Source organism: Pezoporus occidentalis, unplaced genomic scaffold, assembly GCF_034315485.1.
Source record: "Pezoporus occidentalis ecotype Australia unplaced genomic scaffold, CSIRO_AGI_Poc_V1 ctg211, whole genome shotgun sequence".
In the NCBI taxonomy this organism is placed as follows: Eukaryota; Metazoa; Chordata; class Aves; order Psittaciformes; family Psittacidae; genus Pezoporus; species Pezoporus occidentalis.
Genome location: NW_026913976.1, coordinates 1,438,137 through 1,456,726, shown reverse-complemented (window position 1 = coordinate 1,456,726; position 18,590 = coordinate 1,438,137). Strand labels below are relative to the sequence as shown.

Below are 18,590 nucleotides of genomic sequence, written 5' to 3'. Positions count from 1 at the left end.
TACTTTTAGGGTGAAGGACAAATTTCATTTATTAACACAAAAATTTTTTCAGGAACTTTTCTTTGTAGAAATAATGTGGTATTTGTGTAGTGAACAGAATACTTTTAACTTAAGCATTTCTCATGGTCTTTCACTATTTTTGTACAAAATCTGTGGGAAAGTAATAAAAAATAGTATGGCAGGAGACTTTTATGCACACTAAGGTGTGTAAAAGAAGGGTGGTTCACGCTTTTTAAAGATTTTCAGAAATCTAGATAGTTTTGCTTCAGTTGGTTTTTAACTCCCCTCCCTCACCTGTGATGTGGAAAACAGAAAGGTGGCCAGCCCAAGCAGCACTATTTCAGCTAAGCTGCATTTCACTCACAATATATGTTTAGCAAGATGCAGAGACAGAACAGGAAGCAGCAAGTGTTACACAGCTGGCTGTTCCACTTGACAACAGTCCATCTGGAGCACTGGTCAGCTAAAGCAGGGATGCTTGCAGGCACACTGGCACACATTTTCTGGACATGTCTGTTTGTAATATTACATTTGTTTGACAAGCTTTTTTGACAAGCAGAGGACTAAGCCATTTAGCAGTACTAGAATTAAGATCAAGCAGGGGAAAGCTTTGCAAGCAAAAGCAGCTTCTTTTCAGTAACTGGGAAGTAGCCCTGCTCTGTTGAAGAATCAGCTAGCAGTCCCTCTACTGGTGCTGTGCTGACTGGGGGGCAGGGAAGTCTGCATTTTAAGCAATGGGTTATGTTGGACAGGAGCCCAACTTTCTCATTACATTGACATGAGGACAGCTGCCTGTGCTGTGTCTCAGCCTCTTGTCACACAGCAGTCCAGACCTGACATTCTGCTTGCAGCAGGCAATGCCAGGGAAGCTCTCTCCTGTCAATACCACTTGCCCCTGCAGCAGACTCCAGCCCGCAGGAGGGCTCTGATAAGTGTCAGTTTATTGCTTTTAATCCTCAGGCAGATGAAGCAGGGATCAGCACATCCTCTGTGGATGGCTGACAGGAAATGGTATAAGGTCACTCTTGGGGGCAGGGCATAAACCCTATTGTAATATGGTAACTCATAAATTACCCTTGCATTTCCAAAATACAAGTGATTTAGATACAGGGTGGGTGTTAAATGCAAACATACCAAGTAATACGTATGTACAATTTATTTAAAATACTTTTTAACATACATATAAAACCCCCTCACTATTTATACAGTCTAAATTCTAGCAACATATACAAATCCTGAGCAACTACAATACATGCTGAGGTAAGAACATACATTCTGGGAGAATACTCAAGCCAAACAAAATTGACATACATTTGATATCCACGTCTTCACATGTAAAAAAGAGACCCATTAAATGCACCTCTGCTTGTATTGTACACAGGAGAAGTCTAATCTGAAATGTGTCACACAACTTACATTTGTGAACCAGTGTTTACAGTATGTGGCATTACACAGTCAAAGTTGGTTAACCCTAGCAGGTAACATTTTCAAAGCTGACAGCAGGGAGCAAAGCTTGGGACCAATTTCTTTCAAAAAAGGGACTTAAATTCTTAAGAACACCCATTCCTGTTAACAGCTCATGCTGCCCAGATAATGAAACTGCATTATGGTTGTTCATAAAATAAGCCCCTGTAGATAAACTGTTCAATTCTGACACCATCTTAGCCTACAGTATATCCACAGTTCTACTGTACCTGGCCTACAGAAAATACTAAATCCAAGAGCGTTATTTATTTACTGACTTAAACACATCCATTTATTTTTATGGTAGATTAACGTTCCTAAGCCTGGTACGTTTTGAAAATGCAATGCTTTCTTAACTTGAATGGAATATGTCACACCTTTCAAATAAAATCAGCTCAGATAATTTCAAAGTCATAGTTGCTGCTGATGGACAAGAACACTTACTTACCTGTTTAGGCAAGATGACAAAGAAAGATTGCAGACTAGCACTATCAAGCAGAAAAAGTTGTGCTATCATCAAAATACAAATTCCTAGGAAGGAATTGCTTTTTCATGAATGGGTCCAATATACCACCCTTACTTACATTCACATTTAGGCTTAAGACACCCAATTCTAAACAAACAAACAGAAAATAATTCTCAATGAATGAGAATGATCAAAGAATTGTAGAATTAGGCTTTAAGGCAACACAGAGTATGTAGTAACACATTCTAGGTGTTAATAACAGGCAACAAGTAATTTTGGATTTCTGAGTTTACATAATAGCTTCTATGCAACCAAATCTTTAAGTGATAAGGTAGGATACCGTACTGGTGTAAGACAATGGTGGCAGCCTTCTTGAACAGTAGCTGAGTTTTGATTTGATTCTTCTCCACCTGACTTAAGGACCCAGGGTGTTAAGTAAGGCTGACTTGAATTACTGTACAGAAACGAAGAGTAATCACTGAGTCCATAAAACTGGGCTGATGTGTATGTCGGGGGTTTCGCATGATAAATTAATTCAGCATCCTCCCAACTGTGCTGTTACCATAAAAATAAAGCATTTTTATGGTGGGTTTTTTCCTACTACTTAGGTTCAAAAGCTGTGCTTTGTTTCTAACAAGATAAAAAATGGCAAATACGACATTCAAATTGTTTTCTTTTCATGATTACCCAGCTAAAACTAGTTACCCCAAATGGAAGACTGACCCCAAATTTTCATAGCAGAGAATATTCAAAGGATACAAATTCCATGTAATGCTTTTGAAATGGACAGACCCTCTTTGGAACAGTACTGGTTCTTCTGTAAATGTTTTGGAATCTTTTATACTTCTAATAAGAATAATCGTAAGACAAGCCCTAAGGCTAAAGTTTTTCAGTTGTGGTAAAACATACCATATGTGCTAAATGTGTGTATGACAACACAAACTGTGCATCATTAGAATATTTGCGTGCTTCCTTAAGCACTCACAAAACTATATACATATCTTTCTTTGTATATAAGCTCACATCTTAACACACAGAAACACATACTCTGGCGCAGGCAGACTGGGGGACAGAGGGAACCTTTATAAATTTGGTCACCCCAAACACCTCTGTCACACTGACCCTCGGGGAAGCCTAAATTCGAGGCAGACACTATTCAGAGTAGCCTTTACTTAGTAGAAAAATGTAAAAGCAGTTGCCATGCAGTTTGCTTGTATGGTTTTATGTCTCCTGGCTCCCTAGGAAGGAACAAGACTGAGGGGCTTAAGGAGATGAGGCAGAAAACAGATTGTAGAGGCAGCAGGTTCTAGTTCTGGAAGGTGAATGAAAATGGTGGGAACCTTCTGAGGAACATGCGGTTGATGATTCCTAATCCTGTGAACAAAAGCTGAAATAACTTAATTCAGAATCAAACCCTTGTTACGCCATGAAGTTAATAGGATTTTTGCCATCAGTCCTGACAGTAATTTTTGAAGTCCAAGGTTGTACAGGCATTAAATAAAGTAAAATGAATTTTAGACACTACAGTGCTTACATATAGCTCTTAGAAAGTTAGAAGCTTTGGGTTTTGGTCCCATCAACTCCCCCGCCCCTCCACAGTACCATTAGCAAGAAATTACTGGCTTTTGTACTTTAAACTGTTTCTCCCAATTTATCATTCACATCTATCAATTACTGAAGCTAATCTTGAAGAGTTCTTCTCTCATGTCTGACAGACAATTGTACAGTAGTAATAAAACTGTCCATGGTTTTACAGGAGACAAGCTATTAATTATACGTACAGCTTCAGGAAAGGCAGGATTACCAGCTTTCCTGACCTTGAGTATCACATCTTTTGGTTCAGCATTGTATTAAGACTAACAAAATCAAAACAATGCAATTAAAAAGTGTAACTGTCAGCTTTATGGAATTGGCTTTTAAAAGCAAGCCATCATTCTACCTTACTCATGAGCTGAGTTCATCCTTACTCCCAGTGGCATGGGCCACACTCTGTGGTACCTGGTACACCAATTCATCAGTGGTACCTGGCGCTGGTTGCCCCTTGGGTGTATCATACAGCGCCTGTGCTGAGGATGTGCTGTCTGTCCTAGATAAGAGTTTATTGCAAGTTCCAACCAGTGGAGGAGCTTGATTCCCTGCAGTTTTGAAGGTGGAAATGGAAGGAATGCCAAGAGGTACGTTGGGATGGCTGGACATGTCCATGATAATGGGAGTTGCATATTCTGGTCCAGTTATAGGTAGTGGTTCAGCATAGGCATGATAAACTTCCTGGATGGGTGAACTGTAAGGGTCCAAATCAGCATAACTTGCTTCTTTTCCTTCCTCTGGTTTAAAGGTGGATCTCTGATGAAGCGTGCCAACAAGTCCCCCTACCAGTGGCTGAGCATACTCTGTGTTGCAAACCCCAGCAAAACAAAATAAAAACACACTTAAAGGAATTATTTTTTTGCAGTGACATTACATTAAATACAACCTATCAGTCACTAGCATCACAGACATTGTTATCTTAGATCCAGTCAGTGATCCGTCTGTCTGCCAGTGGTAACTACTTTGGAAAAAAGGAATCATTTCACCCAATAGATAAAGCTACTGGGGACAGCCGCAATATCCCAATTTCTCAGGTTACACTTCTTCCCTTGTGAGCTGCAATTTCCCATGCTGTAAATCTGTTTCAAAACAAAGTCATCTTTTTGAAGAAAAGTGAGAAACCCACTAGCTGTGTAAAAACAGATCACACAGAAAGAGGAATGGACTCTTCATTAGGGACTGTAGTGACAGGACAAGGGGTAACAGGTTCAGACTTAAACAGGGGAAGTTTAGATTGGATATAAGGAAGAAATTCTTTACTGTGAGGGTGGTGAGGCACTGGAATGGGTTGCCCAGGGAAGTTGGGAGTGCTCCATCCCTGGCAGTGTTCAAGGCCAGGTTGGATGGAGTCCTGGGTGAGATGGTTTAGTGCGAGGTGTCCCTGCCCATGGCAGGGGGGTTGGAACTTGATGATCTTAAGGTCCTTTCCAACCCTAACTATTCTATGATTCTATGTAATTCTCCCTGCCATGAAGCCATAACTCCCGCATGCCTGCACACTGCCACCATCAGTATGTAAGCACAGAACCAATGGCAGTGTCATTCATCTTCCCCTAATGACTGGTTCACCAGGGGAAGGGCACATGCCATTATCAGGAACTCCTCCTTTTCTAGATCAAAAGAATTATATAAGCCATACAATAGGTGTAGGGAACCAAGTGCCACATTCAAATGTATGCATAAAAATAATGAGGTGAAATTGCTTCCAGTGCATGAAAAATATCCTCCAACCCTTTATGGGGCTTAAGAGCAAATACAGGTAAAATAACTGCATTAACTTGAGAAAGTGTTATTTACAACACTTCAAGTCAATTAATCCAAACAGCTTTGAAAAAGCCTGCATTTTAAGTGTGCTTACCAACAGAACTACTCATTTTTCCTCTGTTTCCCCAAACAAATGGGAAATAATTAAATGTAGCCAGTTTCTGACATTTTTTAGCATGTCTAGTTAGTTATTTGTTTCCTGGCCTGCAAAACCAGTAAAATGTACCTGCAGACTCTGTTTGCAGTATCGTTGGGACTTCTCTTGGTCTTAGGTGACTTATTTCACTGCTGCTGTAGCGTACAGGCGTTTCTTCCTGTTCTGCTGACTTTGTTGGGAGAAACTGCTTCATTCCTTTCCACCATCCTTCACAGGGATTAAAGAAAAACAACACCCAAGCTTGCATATATACTGTATTTTAAGCTGCTAAAATATTTCTACAGCAATTACCAGTATTTGCATAACCCCAGGTTACAAGGTATTTTAACATTTTCTGAGGTAACAGCATTACTCTCACCCAAACAGCCTGCTTGACTGCTCGACCCTTCATATGCCTGTAGAACTGCTGCAGTCTAGTGAGCCCACACCCCAACGTCCATTAGCAGCAGTGCTGGAGCTACTCGTCACATTAATAAACTCATAAAATACAACACGGCAAATACTAAAGTCAGCCATTATTCCAATCTGTAAATTGAATATTTACATAAAATTTTCAATAAATCTCAGCTATAACCTCAAGAGTACATTTAATTGATGTGGCTTCTTGCTATTAATGTCCTGTTTCTAACTCACATTGTCAAAAATAGTTGATAAGTGAATATCTGCAAAAACCTGAATAAAAAGGATTTTAACTTCAGTGGAAACAAAAAGGTGTGACTGTGGTCATGAATGTTCCCTTGAGAGAAGGGAGGGGGTGGTGGTTGTGTTAGGTTCCCCCATCTCTCCCCCCAGCAGCCAGAGCCATTCTAGTTTTGCTGTCCATTAACATATTTCATTCCAGCTGTAAGAGACTATCCTGTAGGTAAAACCCAAGAAATGGGAGATTCAAAACTGCAGAACACCGTTTAACAAAGTTTGAGGTACCTGATTGGAGGGGGCAGACAGAGGTTCCACAGAGAAGCTCAGCAACATTATTGTGATAGTGGATTTTGCCAGATTTGCTTTTAAGCAGATCTCCATCCTGAGCATTTAAATTTAAGCAAATAGGAAAAAAACCTGGCATGTCCATCATTGTGACTTAAATACAAGATACTTTGAGCCTATTAGTCTAAGACAACAGTGTTGTGACCTATCAGAAACAGACATGTCATAAATAAAAATAAGGTCATTAGAAAGTTTCTCATCTAAAGGATAAGGCCTACTTAAAACTGCAGTGAGCAAGCACACTTGGGGAATCTTTCACCATAAGGACAGGGAAGTGTAGTCTGGTCATACAGACAGTACAACCCCAAGTGCTGCAGCAGCCCTTCAAGCTGTATGTAGCACAAGCATTCTCAGGACACTTGCTAAGTGCTGCTTGGTGGAATTGTCTGATCTTAAGTTAATGGAGCACAAGACAGTAGGATGGAAGATATGCGAAGAAGGGGTTGCAGACAACCCCACTTGCTTCATATGGCAATGAAGACAGACAAAACTTGAGAGACCTTATACACTAAGATGAAAGGTTTTTTTCCAGGACAAAAAAAGTACCAAATACATGATTATCAAATGTAGAAAGACATTCTCATAAATTACTTCTTCCCCTCATGTGTAATTAAAAGGTTCTGTAGTTTGTTTCCTAAAGGAGATGTGAAGCTGTAAGCTCTAGCAGGAGACAAAGCATTTTTCTATTTCTGGGAAGAGCAGTAATAATCCAGGGAATTGAAGCAGTTTAGTCTGTCCAGAATAGCAATTCAGTGCTCACTAGGCCCACATCAGTTAGCATTAGAGAAGCTTCTGCTAGTGGAAATTGTCAGTGTTGCTGCTATCTGAAATATACATCAAACAAAAAATGTGAAGGATTTCAGAAAACTGTTTCGTTACCTGCACGATCCCAGTAAGGTAGATCATAAGTGCCCTCAGTTTTTTTCTTGCTGTGAAAAAGGAGATGTTTTAGTTCATGTATTTATCAGAAGGTGCATTAATTAACACTCAGCAACTATCACCTTGGCTGTAGCTGGTCATCAGATTTAACACAGAAGCACCAGTAACCTGTCTTGCCATCACCAGTGCTGCTACTGGAGAAACCAGTTTTCAGTAAAAGCACTTGTAAGGAGAACATTACAAAAAGCTATTTTCACTGCCCTTGCGAGTCACAGAGAATACAGTTCTGAACAAACTCCTTCCACAAGGGCAGACCGCGTAGCTCCCACAGCAATACATGCAGCACTGCATTCCCCGCACCACGCTAACATTCATTTAAAGCACTTTCATTAATCTTGTCATTTACCGGTTTCTCCAATGCCACGCACAAACTAAGATAAGAATCAGAGTAGTGAAGACCATCACCAGCACTGGAACCAGAACTGCTGCCAATGCCACATCTGAAAGCCATTAAATTAAGTGGTGTCAGACAGAAGAGCTTCTCATAAATCAGTGTTTAATTTGCAAATTACGTGGGTAAAGCACATAGTTTTCATGTACAGCATCCATCGCACCAGATTCCCCCAGCTAAGCTACCCTGCTGGATGCTCCCAGTGTAAATGTCATTAGCATCTAGCTCTTCTACAGCTGCTATTTTTGCAAGGTTTGTCATCAAAATCAACACATTCTACCGTAAGTGAGGTGTTTGTGTTAGAACAATATATTTTATTATTAACAAGGAAAATCAAGAGCAACTGCTGAAGTTTGAACCTCCTATAAGAAGTAAACACTACAGTACCTTAACAGAAGCAGTCCATGCTGGGTCTGACTGTCCCCTACCATCTAAAGGACATGTCACCAGTGCCTGCATCTGCAGTGATCTTGCTCCTTTTTCTGACCGTTTTCTTTGATAATAAAAAACATGCTGCTAGATGGTGTTTTTTGAATTTCATGCTCCATAAAATATTAGCTATGTCAAAAGTGTTTTGTCCTAAGAATTTAACAACTTAAATAATGAAACAGTTAAAACTGATTAACTCCGAGTCTCCACTTCTCCTGACAAAATTTATTCAGCAATTAAAAGCTGAACTTGGTTTGAACAAGTTTTGAAAGAAAGAATTTATATATTTAATACGACTGTCATGGTGTAATCCCAGCTTATAATTAGCTTGCCACAGCCACTTGCTCACTCCCTGCCTGGTGGGATGGGGAAGAGAATGGGTGGAAAGTAAAACCCATGGGCTGAGATAAGAAAAACTTAATAAATTAAATTACTACTATTATTATAATAATTGTAATGAAAAGGGAAACAACAAAAGGGGAGAGAGAAATAAAACCCAAGAAACGTAAGTGATGCATAGTTTAATTGCTCATCACCTGCTGACCAGTGCCCAGCCCATAAGCAGCAATCAGAACCTACCAGCCAACTCCCCACAGTTTCTACACTGATAATGTTCTATGATATATATGGTTCTTAGCTAGTTCAGGTCAGCTGTCCTGGCTCTGCTCCCTCCCAGCTTCTTGTGCTCCTCCTCAGTGGCAGAGCATCAGAGACTGAAAAGTCCTTGATCAAGGTAAGCGCTACTTAGCAAAAACTAAAATATTGTTGTGTTATCAACACTGTTCTCAGATCCAAAGCACAGCACCATACCAGCTACTAGGAAGAAAATTAACTATACCAGCTGAAACCAGGCCAATGACTTAGATTAGTTTTGTTTCTGCATACAGTATGCAACTGTTCATTTTTTATCACTGGTAAATATTAAAATTTTTTTAAAACTGGTAAATATTAAAAAGAAAAGACTGGTAACTTGCTAGCATCTATAAGCGTTGAGAAAATTTAAATTCAGAAAGCACACTTAATATATGCTAGGGTACTGTAAGGAGTTCCCAAACACTTTTACTGCTAAACTGTGGATACCTTTGGTTACACTTGGAGTCACTGTAGTGTTTTTTATTTCAGGTGTGAAAGTTGTTTTATCTGTCTGCAACGAAGTCTTCACTGAATTAATGATGTCATCACTGATCTCACTGTTTTTGTTATCATTCTTGTTCTGAGGTGGAGGTGGCAGGGTGATTTTAGGAGCACGGCCTTTAGAAGAAAAGAGTTTTATAAAAAAGTGATTAGAGTTGCTAGTTTTCCGTGTTTTCTTTTCAGGAGAAGACAGCTGCAACAGTTTGCTCTAAAGGTTTTTGTTCATATTATACAACGAGGAACCTCATCCCCCATGTGAATCAGTGACATGGAAAGCAACTGACTGGTGTCTTTTGAAACATAAGTTTTCTAAATTACCTAGTTTACACCTGAATGAGCTATTTTCCAGGTTAAGTGTAATAATTTTTGAAGAAATTCAGAGGTGTCAGTTACAAAAGAATTAGGCAGCTAAGATGTACTTTTTTCCTCATTAAAATATACCCCCAATATCATATTTGCCAAATTATCTCACTGCTTGTCTTGAACAGTTGAAAGGTTTTCAGTCACCTTACCTATGCTAAACTGACATCCTAGCAGTTCTACTTTCATTGCAATTTTCTGGTGCCATTTTAAGGGGTTAATCCTAAAAAAGCGTGCAATAATGGGTGGAATGAAGTTGTTGCGAACTTCCTGGTACAATTCAGTGTTCCCTTGAAATACCTAGAAAAGAAAGGAAAAAAAAAAAGAGACAAACATAATGTTGCACAACTGCACTAGCTCATGCCTGGGCTCCCCGATATACACGATGTGTCTCCATTCTCAAAAAACACACCCACCCCATTACTGTTGCTTACGCCTAAGAATTTTGGTTTGTCCTTCCACAGGCATTTTTTTCAAGCACCAGCTGATCAAATAGACACATACCTCAGTTTAGCTAGGCATGGAAAAATAAATCATTTGGTAATTTAAATGCAGTACTTCATGTCTGAGTGTATTGGAGATTCTACATCTGAAATTAGTAACCAGCATTTTTATTTGTAAGTATCAATACATACAAATGCAGCACTATCAGACTAACTGCTGACCCATTCATGATACTATAAATCTAGGTAGGCAAATACCTTGTATTTGCCTTTAAGGTATATAGTATCCGTTCTTTCCCAGCCTACTGCAGTGCAGATTTACAATCACAGATTTACAATTTACACTGTGTTCAAGTTCAAGGTCAGACTGGATGGGGCTTTAAGCAGCTTGGTCTAGTGGAAGGTGCCCCTGCTCCTGCCAAGGCGACTGGAACTAGATGATCTTTAAGATCCCCTCCAGCCCAAACCATTCTATGGTTCTATGGCTCTCAGTCATACTTGTCCCACTCTGAATTTAAGCTTAGTCTTCTTAAATACACTTACTAGCAATGAACGCAGGCAGACTGAATGCAGGGACAAGTGTATTGAGGTTGTTTTGGAAATAAGAATACAAAGCAGTCAGTTTGTATGTCCATGGAAGAGTAGGTTCCAATTTGGAGCCACTTTTCCCCCTAAATAAGGGCAATTTTCAAGAAAGTAACAGTAAAGCAGTTCTTTACTCCAGCCTTTTATTAGTCAAGCTTTTGATGTCAAGTGTTACGATAGTAACTTAATTTTACCTGCAGCTTGGTATTTTTTGTTCATTTAATTATTTTTGCATAAAAAAATTTGCTTCTGAGCTCAATACAGGGCAAGTATTTCATGAGAAATCACATTTATGATCAAACTCTCTCCTGTTTGCCTCTGTGCTGTCAAACAAAACTTTTCCAACACTGCAGCTTTGTTTTGTCACTTCCCCCAATTCAAGCATTTTATTCTTTTTCTCATACATGAAAATTTTAAGAAAAACTTTTTTTGAGTACTGACAGGCTTCTATTACAAAGAGGACTACACAAAAACCTTGGAAAAGCTTCTGGTCTCTTACACAGTGTTAGGAATTTCAAGTATCTTTCAAAAAAACAGGGAATAGCACCTTCTGGTTGGTGTGGTGTGCAATTACTTAAGACTCAAAGGGAGAAGCCTGTGTGCACATGCATTCAAAGCAAACCTGCGTCAAGCAAGATCATGTCAGACAGAGGAAAAATTCACTAGTTTGAAGCCTAAGCAACCAGACTGAACCTTTTTTTCTGCCATTTGACTACAGCTGGCAGTTACTGGGTGTGCACGGTTGGTTCTTCATGTGTTGTACCTAACACTACAAAGAGTGCATAGAAGAGCTTTTGCCTGCAATTTCAGGCTCCACAATGTATTTCATTTCATGAACTTCAAATAAACAAAGAAAAAAAAAACTAAAAAGCAACAGCTGCAGAGGTTTTCTAAGAAAATAATGAAACTAAACAAGAAGCCTCAATAGATCTGGGCAGCTCACAAGCTGAAGCTGAGATTATATTTTACGGTCACAAGAGGGCACTCCAAAACTAGCAAAAGACCTGGATTTGGTTTGAGTTTTGGGGGTTTTTTCCCCCCTTGAATACTTCATACTAAGTCTTGTTAGTTCACACGCAGGTTCGAGGAGATGAACCAGCCCCAACAGTAGTCTTCTCTCAGGGAAGCTTCCTACTATGGTTAAGTTTAGGGTTCAAAGACCTCATAATATAACAAACAAAAAGATACTTCAACCTTTCACTTCACCATAGGATGCTACATCCTATACCTTGAAACATTGTAACCCACAGCAAAGGGAAGAAAACCAAGTACAGCTAAAGACCAGCTTAAGCCCAGTCAGTTACTAGGTTACTGTTACATGTATGTTGTATGGCAGGCCTATGGAAGTAAGGTAAATTACGTCCAAGAATTTTAAGAAAAAGAATGAAGTTACAGTCAGATTACCAAGAAACCTCTCCATCTGTTCAAGAAAATCTGCCCCAAACCATGGGGAAGACCACATAGGACATTAATCTTCTCATTTTTACTATCAAATACTGCAAAACTGTAAACACGGGGAAGATAAGATTATCTTGCCACTAACATCAGGTAGTTTTTCTGTGTGGCAAAGCAGTTTCAATCTGAACATGCCATTCCATTTCTTAAGAAAACTCCACTCTGCAAGGGCTGTTCTATTATACAAGGAAAAAACTTTGTCAGGTTGGGTCAAAAAGCAAGATTGATAGAAGACATAAAATTATACAGCCCCTAACATTTATTCTGTAACCACAAGAGGATAAGAAAGTAAGCCTTAATTTTAAAATATACTACCTCTTTTGAAAGAAATCTGATTATTCTTAAAAGGGACACACTACCAGTCAGCTTACCACTGACAACAGAAGTTTCTTGCACAGAATATTCTCATGCCCAAATACTAATAATTTCTGAATTTCAGGACTGTTCAAATTCTTACATATTTGCATATTTTCTTCTATGTAGATGCCATTTATAATTCAAAATTACATGGAAAGGGAAGTTATTTAATGTTTCCTCACCTTACCAGAATTAGTCTTATTTAGAATTGTGAAATGTCCATCGAACATACCTAGAAAGTGTGTGGTATTTTTACCTTATCTTTATCCATGCCAGGTTCTCTGTATGCTGTCCATTTCTGTGCATCATCACTGTACAGAATTCTGTACGCAGAGACATAATAAAAGTACTCTGCTAAGGTTGATCCAGTAGTTATAATACCTGTGAAAATAAAGGTGCTCCATTAGACAAAAAATGGGTACCAGCTTGTAAAACTTAATAGATCAGCTTTTGAATCCAGAGCTACACACTTGGAATCTCCACTGGCCCAGTTACATTTCAAAAAGTTTATCCAAAGTGCCAGGGTCTGAAACTTCTACAGTGACTAAAACTTAACAGTCATTTTACTTACTTTTATATTTCAATTCTCATGAAACAACCTTGCTAAGCACTTTTCCCCTATTTCCTGATACAAACAGCCTGCTCATTTGATCATGGCCCACTTCCTGTATCCAGTACTGCTCCTCACTGCTTTTGTACTGCCAACCACAAAGCACCACTGAAAGAACCATAGCTTCCTAAAGCCCACACTTCAGCACCACACAATGACTCACACAGGAAAGCTGTTTTGTAAAAGCTTATTAGTACAGGAATTAGAGGAGTAATGTAAAATCCAAGCAGTCCCCAGGGAGGTAATAACAAAGGCTGCTGGCGAACCCAAGTTGTTTAATGACAGGAAGTCAAGCTGCTAATAGCACAGTGTGCAGCTGAGCTTAGAGACCAACTCATGCACTTAAGAAAGAGACAAACTTATCAAAGGAGGATGTTTCACAATAGTCTTAAAGCCTGGGACTCTATGAAGCACTCTACTAAAGTCACTTTATATTTGATTTAAGTCAGACTGCAAACATGCCTATTAACAACACTGAATCACCTCTGGACAATTAAAACAGAAGATGCTACCGGCAACACGGAAGATACAGTAGCTGCACTGCCACTACTTAAGGCTACCCCTGAGGTTAAACCCAAAATGTAAATGCCTTGTGCTTCACTACTGCCTAGTGCACTCACCATGGACCACATTGCCAGCAACAGGAATAGGAAACCATGAGCTTATTCAACTCCCAAAACGTGAAGCAAACCATTCAGAGCAGGTTTGGGAAACAGCACCTCCAGTTGTCTCTCCTATAGTCATGGTCTACCACAGTTGCTGTGAAGGAGCAGAGCCTAACCCAGACTCTGGCTGTATTGGTCTGCACTGTTTGGTCCATTTGCTGAGGGAAAGCACAATAGACTGGCGAGGTGCCCACCATCCCCAGCTCTCAGCCCAAATTCCACTTCAGGCAAGGAGGTGACAGGGAGCCTGTAAGCCAATTCACTCTGCTGCTATCTCACATTGCAGTGCATCTGCTCCTATCTCACACTGCAGTGCATCTGCTCCTATTCCACTGCTGGATTCACTACAGCCGTGCTGGGCAGTACACCTGCATCAAAGGTACCAGTGGACTGACTGGATATGGATTTGCACCTGCAAGGAGACAGCACGGAAGCATCAAGGATCCAATAAAACCACAGGAAACATTTCAAAAAATTATGATGGAAGAGGTGTTTTCTACTATGAAACTCCACCTGTTCAACTCCAGGGTCCAGTGTATTAGCTAGGACATGGAACCAACTTTGCTGTAATTATAATTAAACATCACCTGGAGTTTACCTAAGACCAAGCACTAGAAAAAAGGATGTCAGTAACCAAACTTTTTGAATGCTGCTTAAAAGCCAGATCAGATTCACTTACCTGTTATTCTCTTTTCTTTATTCAAGTCAATCTGCAACCACTGATGTTCATCACTGATAAAAGCAGCCCAGGGAGGACCAACCCTTTTTAGTCTGGCATTTTCAGGTTTCCAGATGTTCATTTGTCCTGTTCGGTCAGGCCACTCAAGAATAGACGATGCTGTGATCTGGGAGTCAGGGATTACTCCAGATTCCATCCCCAGTGTCCCATAGCAACCTGAGCAAGAGAGAAAGAGGATTCAAAATGAAAATTCAAGTTACTCAATGATTTCACCTGCTTGGAGTTTAAGACTTTACATGCAAATATTAAACTGCCATCTAAGTTTATTCCATAAAAACACTACCAACAAAACACACTGTTTTCTGCTTTCTAACAGTGATGCTGGAAGCAAACTTGGGGTCATGACTGTTCTATGATTTATGTCTGCTCAAGAGCATGTGGATATTCTCTCAGTTACCATCCACACAGAGCACTACACGAGAAGCTGTAGGGGAGGTGTCATGGTTTAGAAGCATGTATGATTAACAAAGAGATGGGAAACAGACGACTTGATCATTCTTTTTTGTGTCACAGAACTTTTTGGGTTTTAAACCCACCTTGGTATCACAATGTTAATTTGAACAATACACCATAGCATGTAGGAAGCTGTTGTCATAATCCTGGCCTTGAGCTCAAACATATCCTTGAAATCAGTTGTATTTTTCTGTCACCATTCTTACTAGAAGTTTCTTCCCATGTCACGTTCTGCTGATGGCTAATAAATATCTCCTAAATTCCTGGCTAAACTTCCTTGTGGCTATTTGATATCCCATTTTCTTTTTGCTAAAATCTTGTTCTGTAGTGACAAGTTTTCCCTTCACACGTGTATTCCCCAGACATATCACTAGAGAGCAATCTTTGCCTTCAGTACGCCAGCCTGAACAACCAACCCATGGTTTCCCCTTTGCTGTTAGCTCCCCCACCCCCTGGAGGTGCCCCTGCAGCCCTTCTTTCCATCAAGGTCGGATGCTCATGCCTCAAAGGAAGTACAGGTGGCAGACCCGAAGCGCCACTGGATCCCAGACAAAGCCTTGCCAATATCCTGTGTGATAGCATTAATAGTTTGTTGTTTCTACTAGACATAACCTCCTACAATGCATGATTACATTAGCAGTTCACTAATCCTTTCCCTCGTCTGTCATTTCCATCTAACATGCTGCCGATTTGAAGCAGAAATGCCAGTCTCTACATACCCAACTTTATACTTTTTGTTCTGCAATTCTTAAATTAATTTCTATTACTCAAGTCTCAAAGTCAGCCAAGTTTTCCTGTACAAACTTTCACCTTCCTTTGCACTGGCCACACCTCTAGCATTAATAACACACTCCTCTATTTTGTACCAAGTCATGAAGTCAACTGCTACAGAAGAATCCCATGAGTAACTTCACCACACTCTGATAAACCTCATTTGAACATAATATGGAATCCTTTTTCTCCTTCAGCAAACTCCCAGGCCACCCAAATACACAAGAATTTTAATCTAGACCTGTACCTCGTCTCTATCTTATTCAATAATTTTTCAAATGTGTGACTGAAATCCAGATAGTCTAGCTCAGCATTTTGTCCTAGCTCTTCATATATCCAGGCCATTTACTTCCTTTTCTATACACTATCAGATCACATTCTGAGAGACAAAAAAAAAACAACCAAAAACCAATAAACCCTGCCTCGACCACTGTGTTTAATATTCTCCATGCATAAGGTCACCAGACATGCAATTCCTTCTTCCAGCTCTTACAGGGGTCTGGGAGAGAAATTACTTGAACATTATGTCGTTTGTATACATTTCCATCTCCAAACACTCCTGCCCATCAGATTCCTGCTTATATATCCCCATTCAGCATCTATTTTATTTATATATTAGGGAAAGTATTTGTTTACTTTTGAAGAGTATGTGTATGATTCCCCTCCCCCTTTCTTTTTTGTTTTGCTCTTTATTCTTACAGAAAACAGACAAAATTCTTTTGTTAAGTTTTTTTTATATTGTTAGTTAAAGAAACTAAGGAAAGGCCACTGATTTCACAATACTTTAAATGCCATCTCTGAATAGATGTTAGAAGTGACTTACAGAAAAGCTACCTTTCATTTATAAAACTACAGCTAATTTATTTATGAACCAGGGAAATTGCTAGAAAGTAAAAACATGAAAAGCAGTAAAGACCTAAAAAAGGCTTTGGTGTAACACTTGTTATACCAATCAGCAACCTCGTACGTATTTCAGAAAAAACACGGTGGTCAAGAAGGAACACAACTTACACACAGAGCAAGGGCCCAAGAGATGCCCTTCCTGAGCAAGAGATAAGTAATCTATCTCTTTCATCTATAGCTTTCATCTGCAATAGTATGGGAAGATAAAAAGTAAAACAGGATGGAAAAAGTTGAGGAATCATTTTAGGATTAACAATATGCTTTATTTTTATGTGATTTAGCAATATGTTTAAAGTATAGGAGTCACTTTAAACCAGACTATAAGACAGGAACATAACCTGAAAGAATCTCTTTCTGCAGATAAGCAAGGTTTAATTTATACATATATATATATGTAGAGATGATTAATCATCAAAATGAGGAAGTAAAGTTAATTAAAAATACACATTAGTGAGGAATGCAGGGAAAAAAGTCTAACAAGCAAAAATTAAGAAATAAAACACCTGCACACTTACTTATTTCTACTCACAAAATTTGTATGAAAGTATCAACATGCAATACATGTGATAATGCTTACCGCTCGTCTTGAATGTGAAAAGACCAGTAGATAACAGTCCCCTGCAGAGAACAAAAGAAGATGGGTTCTGTGGTAGTCAGTGAAGAAAATGAAACAAACATTCTTCAGTTTATTTTTCTTGCCTTAATGCTTGCCACTGAAACCTATGCAGAAATGCCTAAACAAGCACTTCACAATTAAAGTAACACTTCCCATCACCAAGTTGGCAGCACTTTCAGTACAGACACCTTTCCAACTGAAATCTAGCCCAGTGATATTATCAGACTTAAAGGCTTTCAAACAAACACCTGCCCAGAAAAACTCAAGACTTCATTAAAATGCTTCCCTTTTAAATTAAACTAATCACAATAACAAGAACCAATCTCCTCTGATTGCTTTAATTCCTGGGGCTTTTGAGATAAAATGACACGCTCTTTCTCTGCAGCTAGAAAGTTGTTGTTAAATTATTATATTTCCACAGAGCATTAGGACTTTATGGTCATGCCATGCATTTTGGAAGATAAAAACTACCCCTTGCAGAATTTGGAAAATTCATCTTTATGGTGTAGAGGTTAAAGTATGTGATAAAAGAGTCACACCACAGCAAAAGAGCATTGCGAGAACCTTCCAGAAGAAAACCTGTCCATGGAATACACAGCTCCACCAGCTGAAATTAATTCCACAATTAGACACTACCACGACCTCACGTGCTATATATAAGGAGAAGATAGGAAATATACTCACACTTTTGAGGTGACATTGTTAGCCAGGGAGCCTTCATAGTATGGAATGCCCTTGCTGATTACAACATTAATTTGGCCACCCAGAGTATTTGATACAACGCCTGCATGAATACCAGCCATACAAAGTGATGATGACTTGAAGAGAAAAAGAAAATGCAATGCTGATTTGTAAATAAGTTAAAATACTACACTGTATATTGTAAATGCTACATTGTCTAGTTATAGTCTTTGTTATTATTACATTAAGACACTGTTCTTATTTAACCGTATCTCCATTATTTAGAAACCATTCATCTTCAGTTTATTATGGAATTTATAAAAACATAAAAAGAAGGTCCTACATTTCAATGCATCCTTGTCCAGATGTATTTGGAGTATAACTCGTGTAATTAAATAAGCTCAAACAAACAGCAAGGTGACTGAGCCTGAAAATGCCAGATAGCCAGACTTTCAGCCTACAATAAATCTACTATGTTAGACAACAGAAGTTGAATATATAAATACATAGGCAACTTTTTAATAGAAAGCACATTGAAAGTATATTTATTTCCTCACAATTAAGGAGTGATGCATTGCAGATTTTGTAGCTGTTAGCCGATAGGTTATATTTTTTAACTCATGGTTTAACCACAAAG

At 39.1% G+C, this 18,590-nt stretch overlaps 1 protein-coding gene across 2 annotated transcripts in view; it reads right to left on the bottom strand.

The window, feature by feature from the left end:
- Positions 1-3: 3 nt before the first annotated feature.
- The window catches only part of DCBLD2 (discoidin, CUB and LCCL domain containing 2), a 48,093-nt gene continuing 29,506 nt past the window's right edge, over positions 4-18,590 (bottom strand). The window contains exons 6-15 of one of the 2 annotated variants that reach the window (XM_062619549.1): positions 17,957-18,090; positions 17,234-17,274; positions 14,470-14,685; positions 12,772-12,896; positions 9,828-9,975; positions 9,262-9,432; positions 7,708-7,801; positions 7,302-7,351; positions 5,508-5,645; positions 4-150 (exon numbers count right to left, since the gene is read on the bottom strand). In XM_062619549.1, the coding sequence (XP_062475533.1) occupies positions 134-150; positions 5,508-5,645; positions 7,302-7,351; positions 7,708-7,801; positions 9,262-9,432; positions 9,828-9,975; positions 12,772-12,896; positions 14,470-14,685; positions 17,234-17,274; positions 17,957-18,090 (1,134 nt within the window). In that variant the 3' untranslated portion in view covers positions 4-133. Of the gene's footprint in view, positions 151-3,080; positions 4,321-5,507; positions 5,646-7,301; positions 7,352-7,707; positions 7,802-9,261; positions 9,433-9,827; positions 9,976-12,771; positions 12,897-14,469; positions 14,686-17,233; positions 17,275-17,956; positions 18,091-18,590 lie in introns of those variants that run through there. The other variant, XM_062619548.1, reaches the window with a different exon arrangement.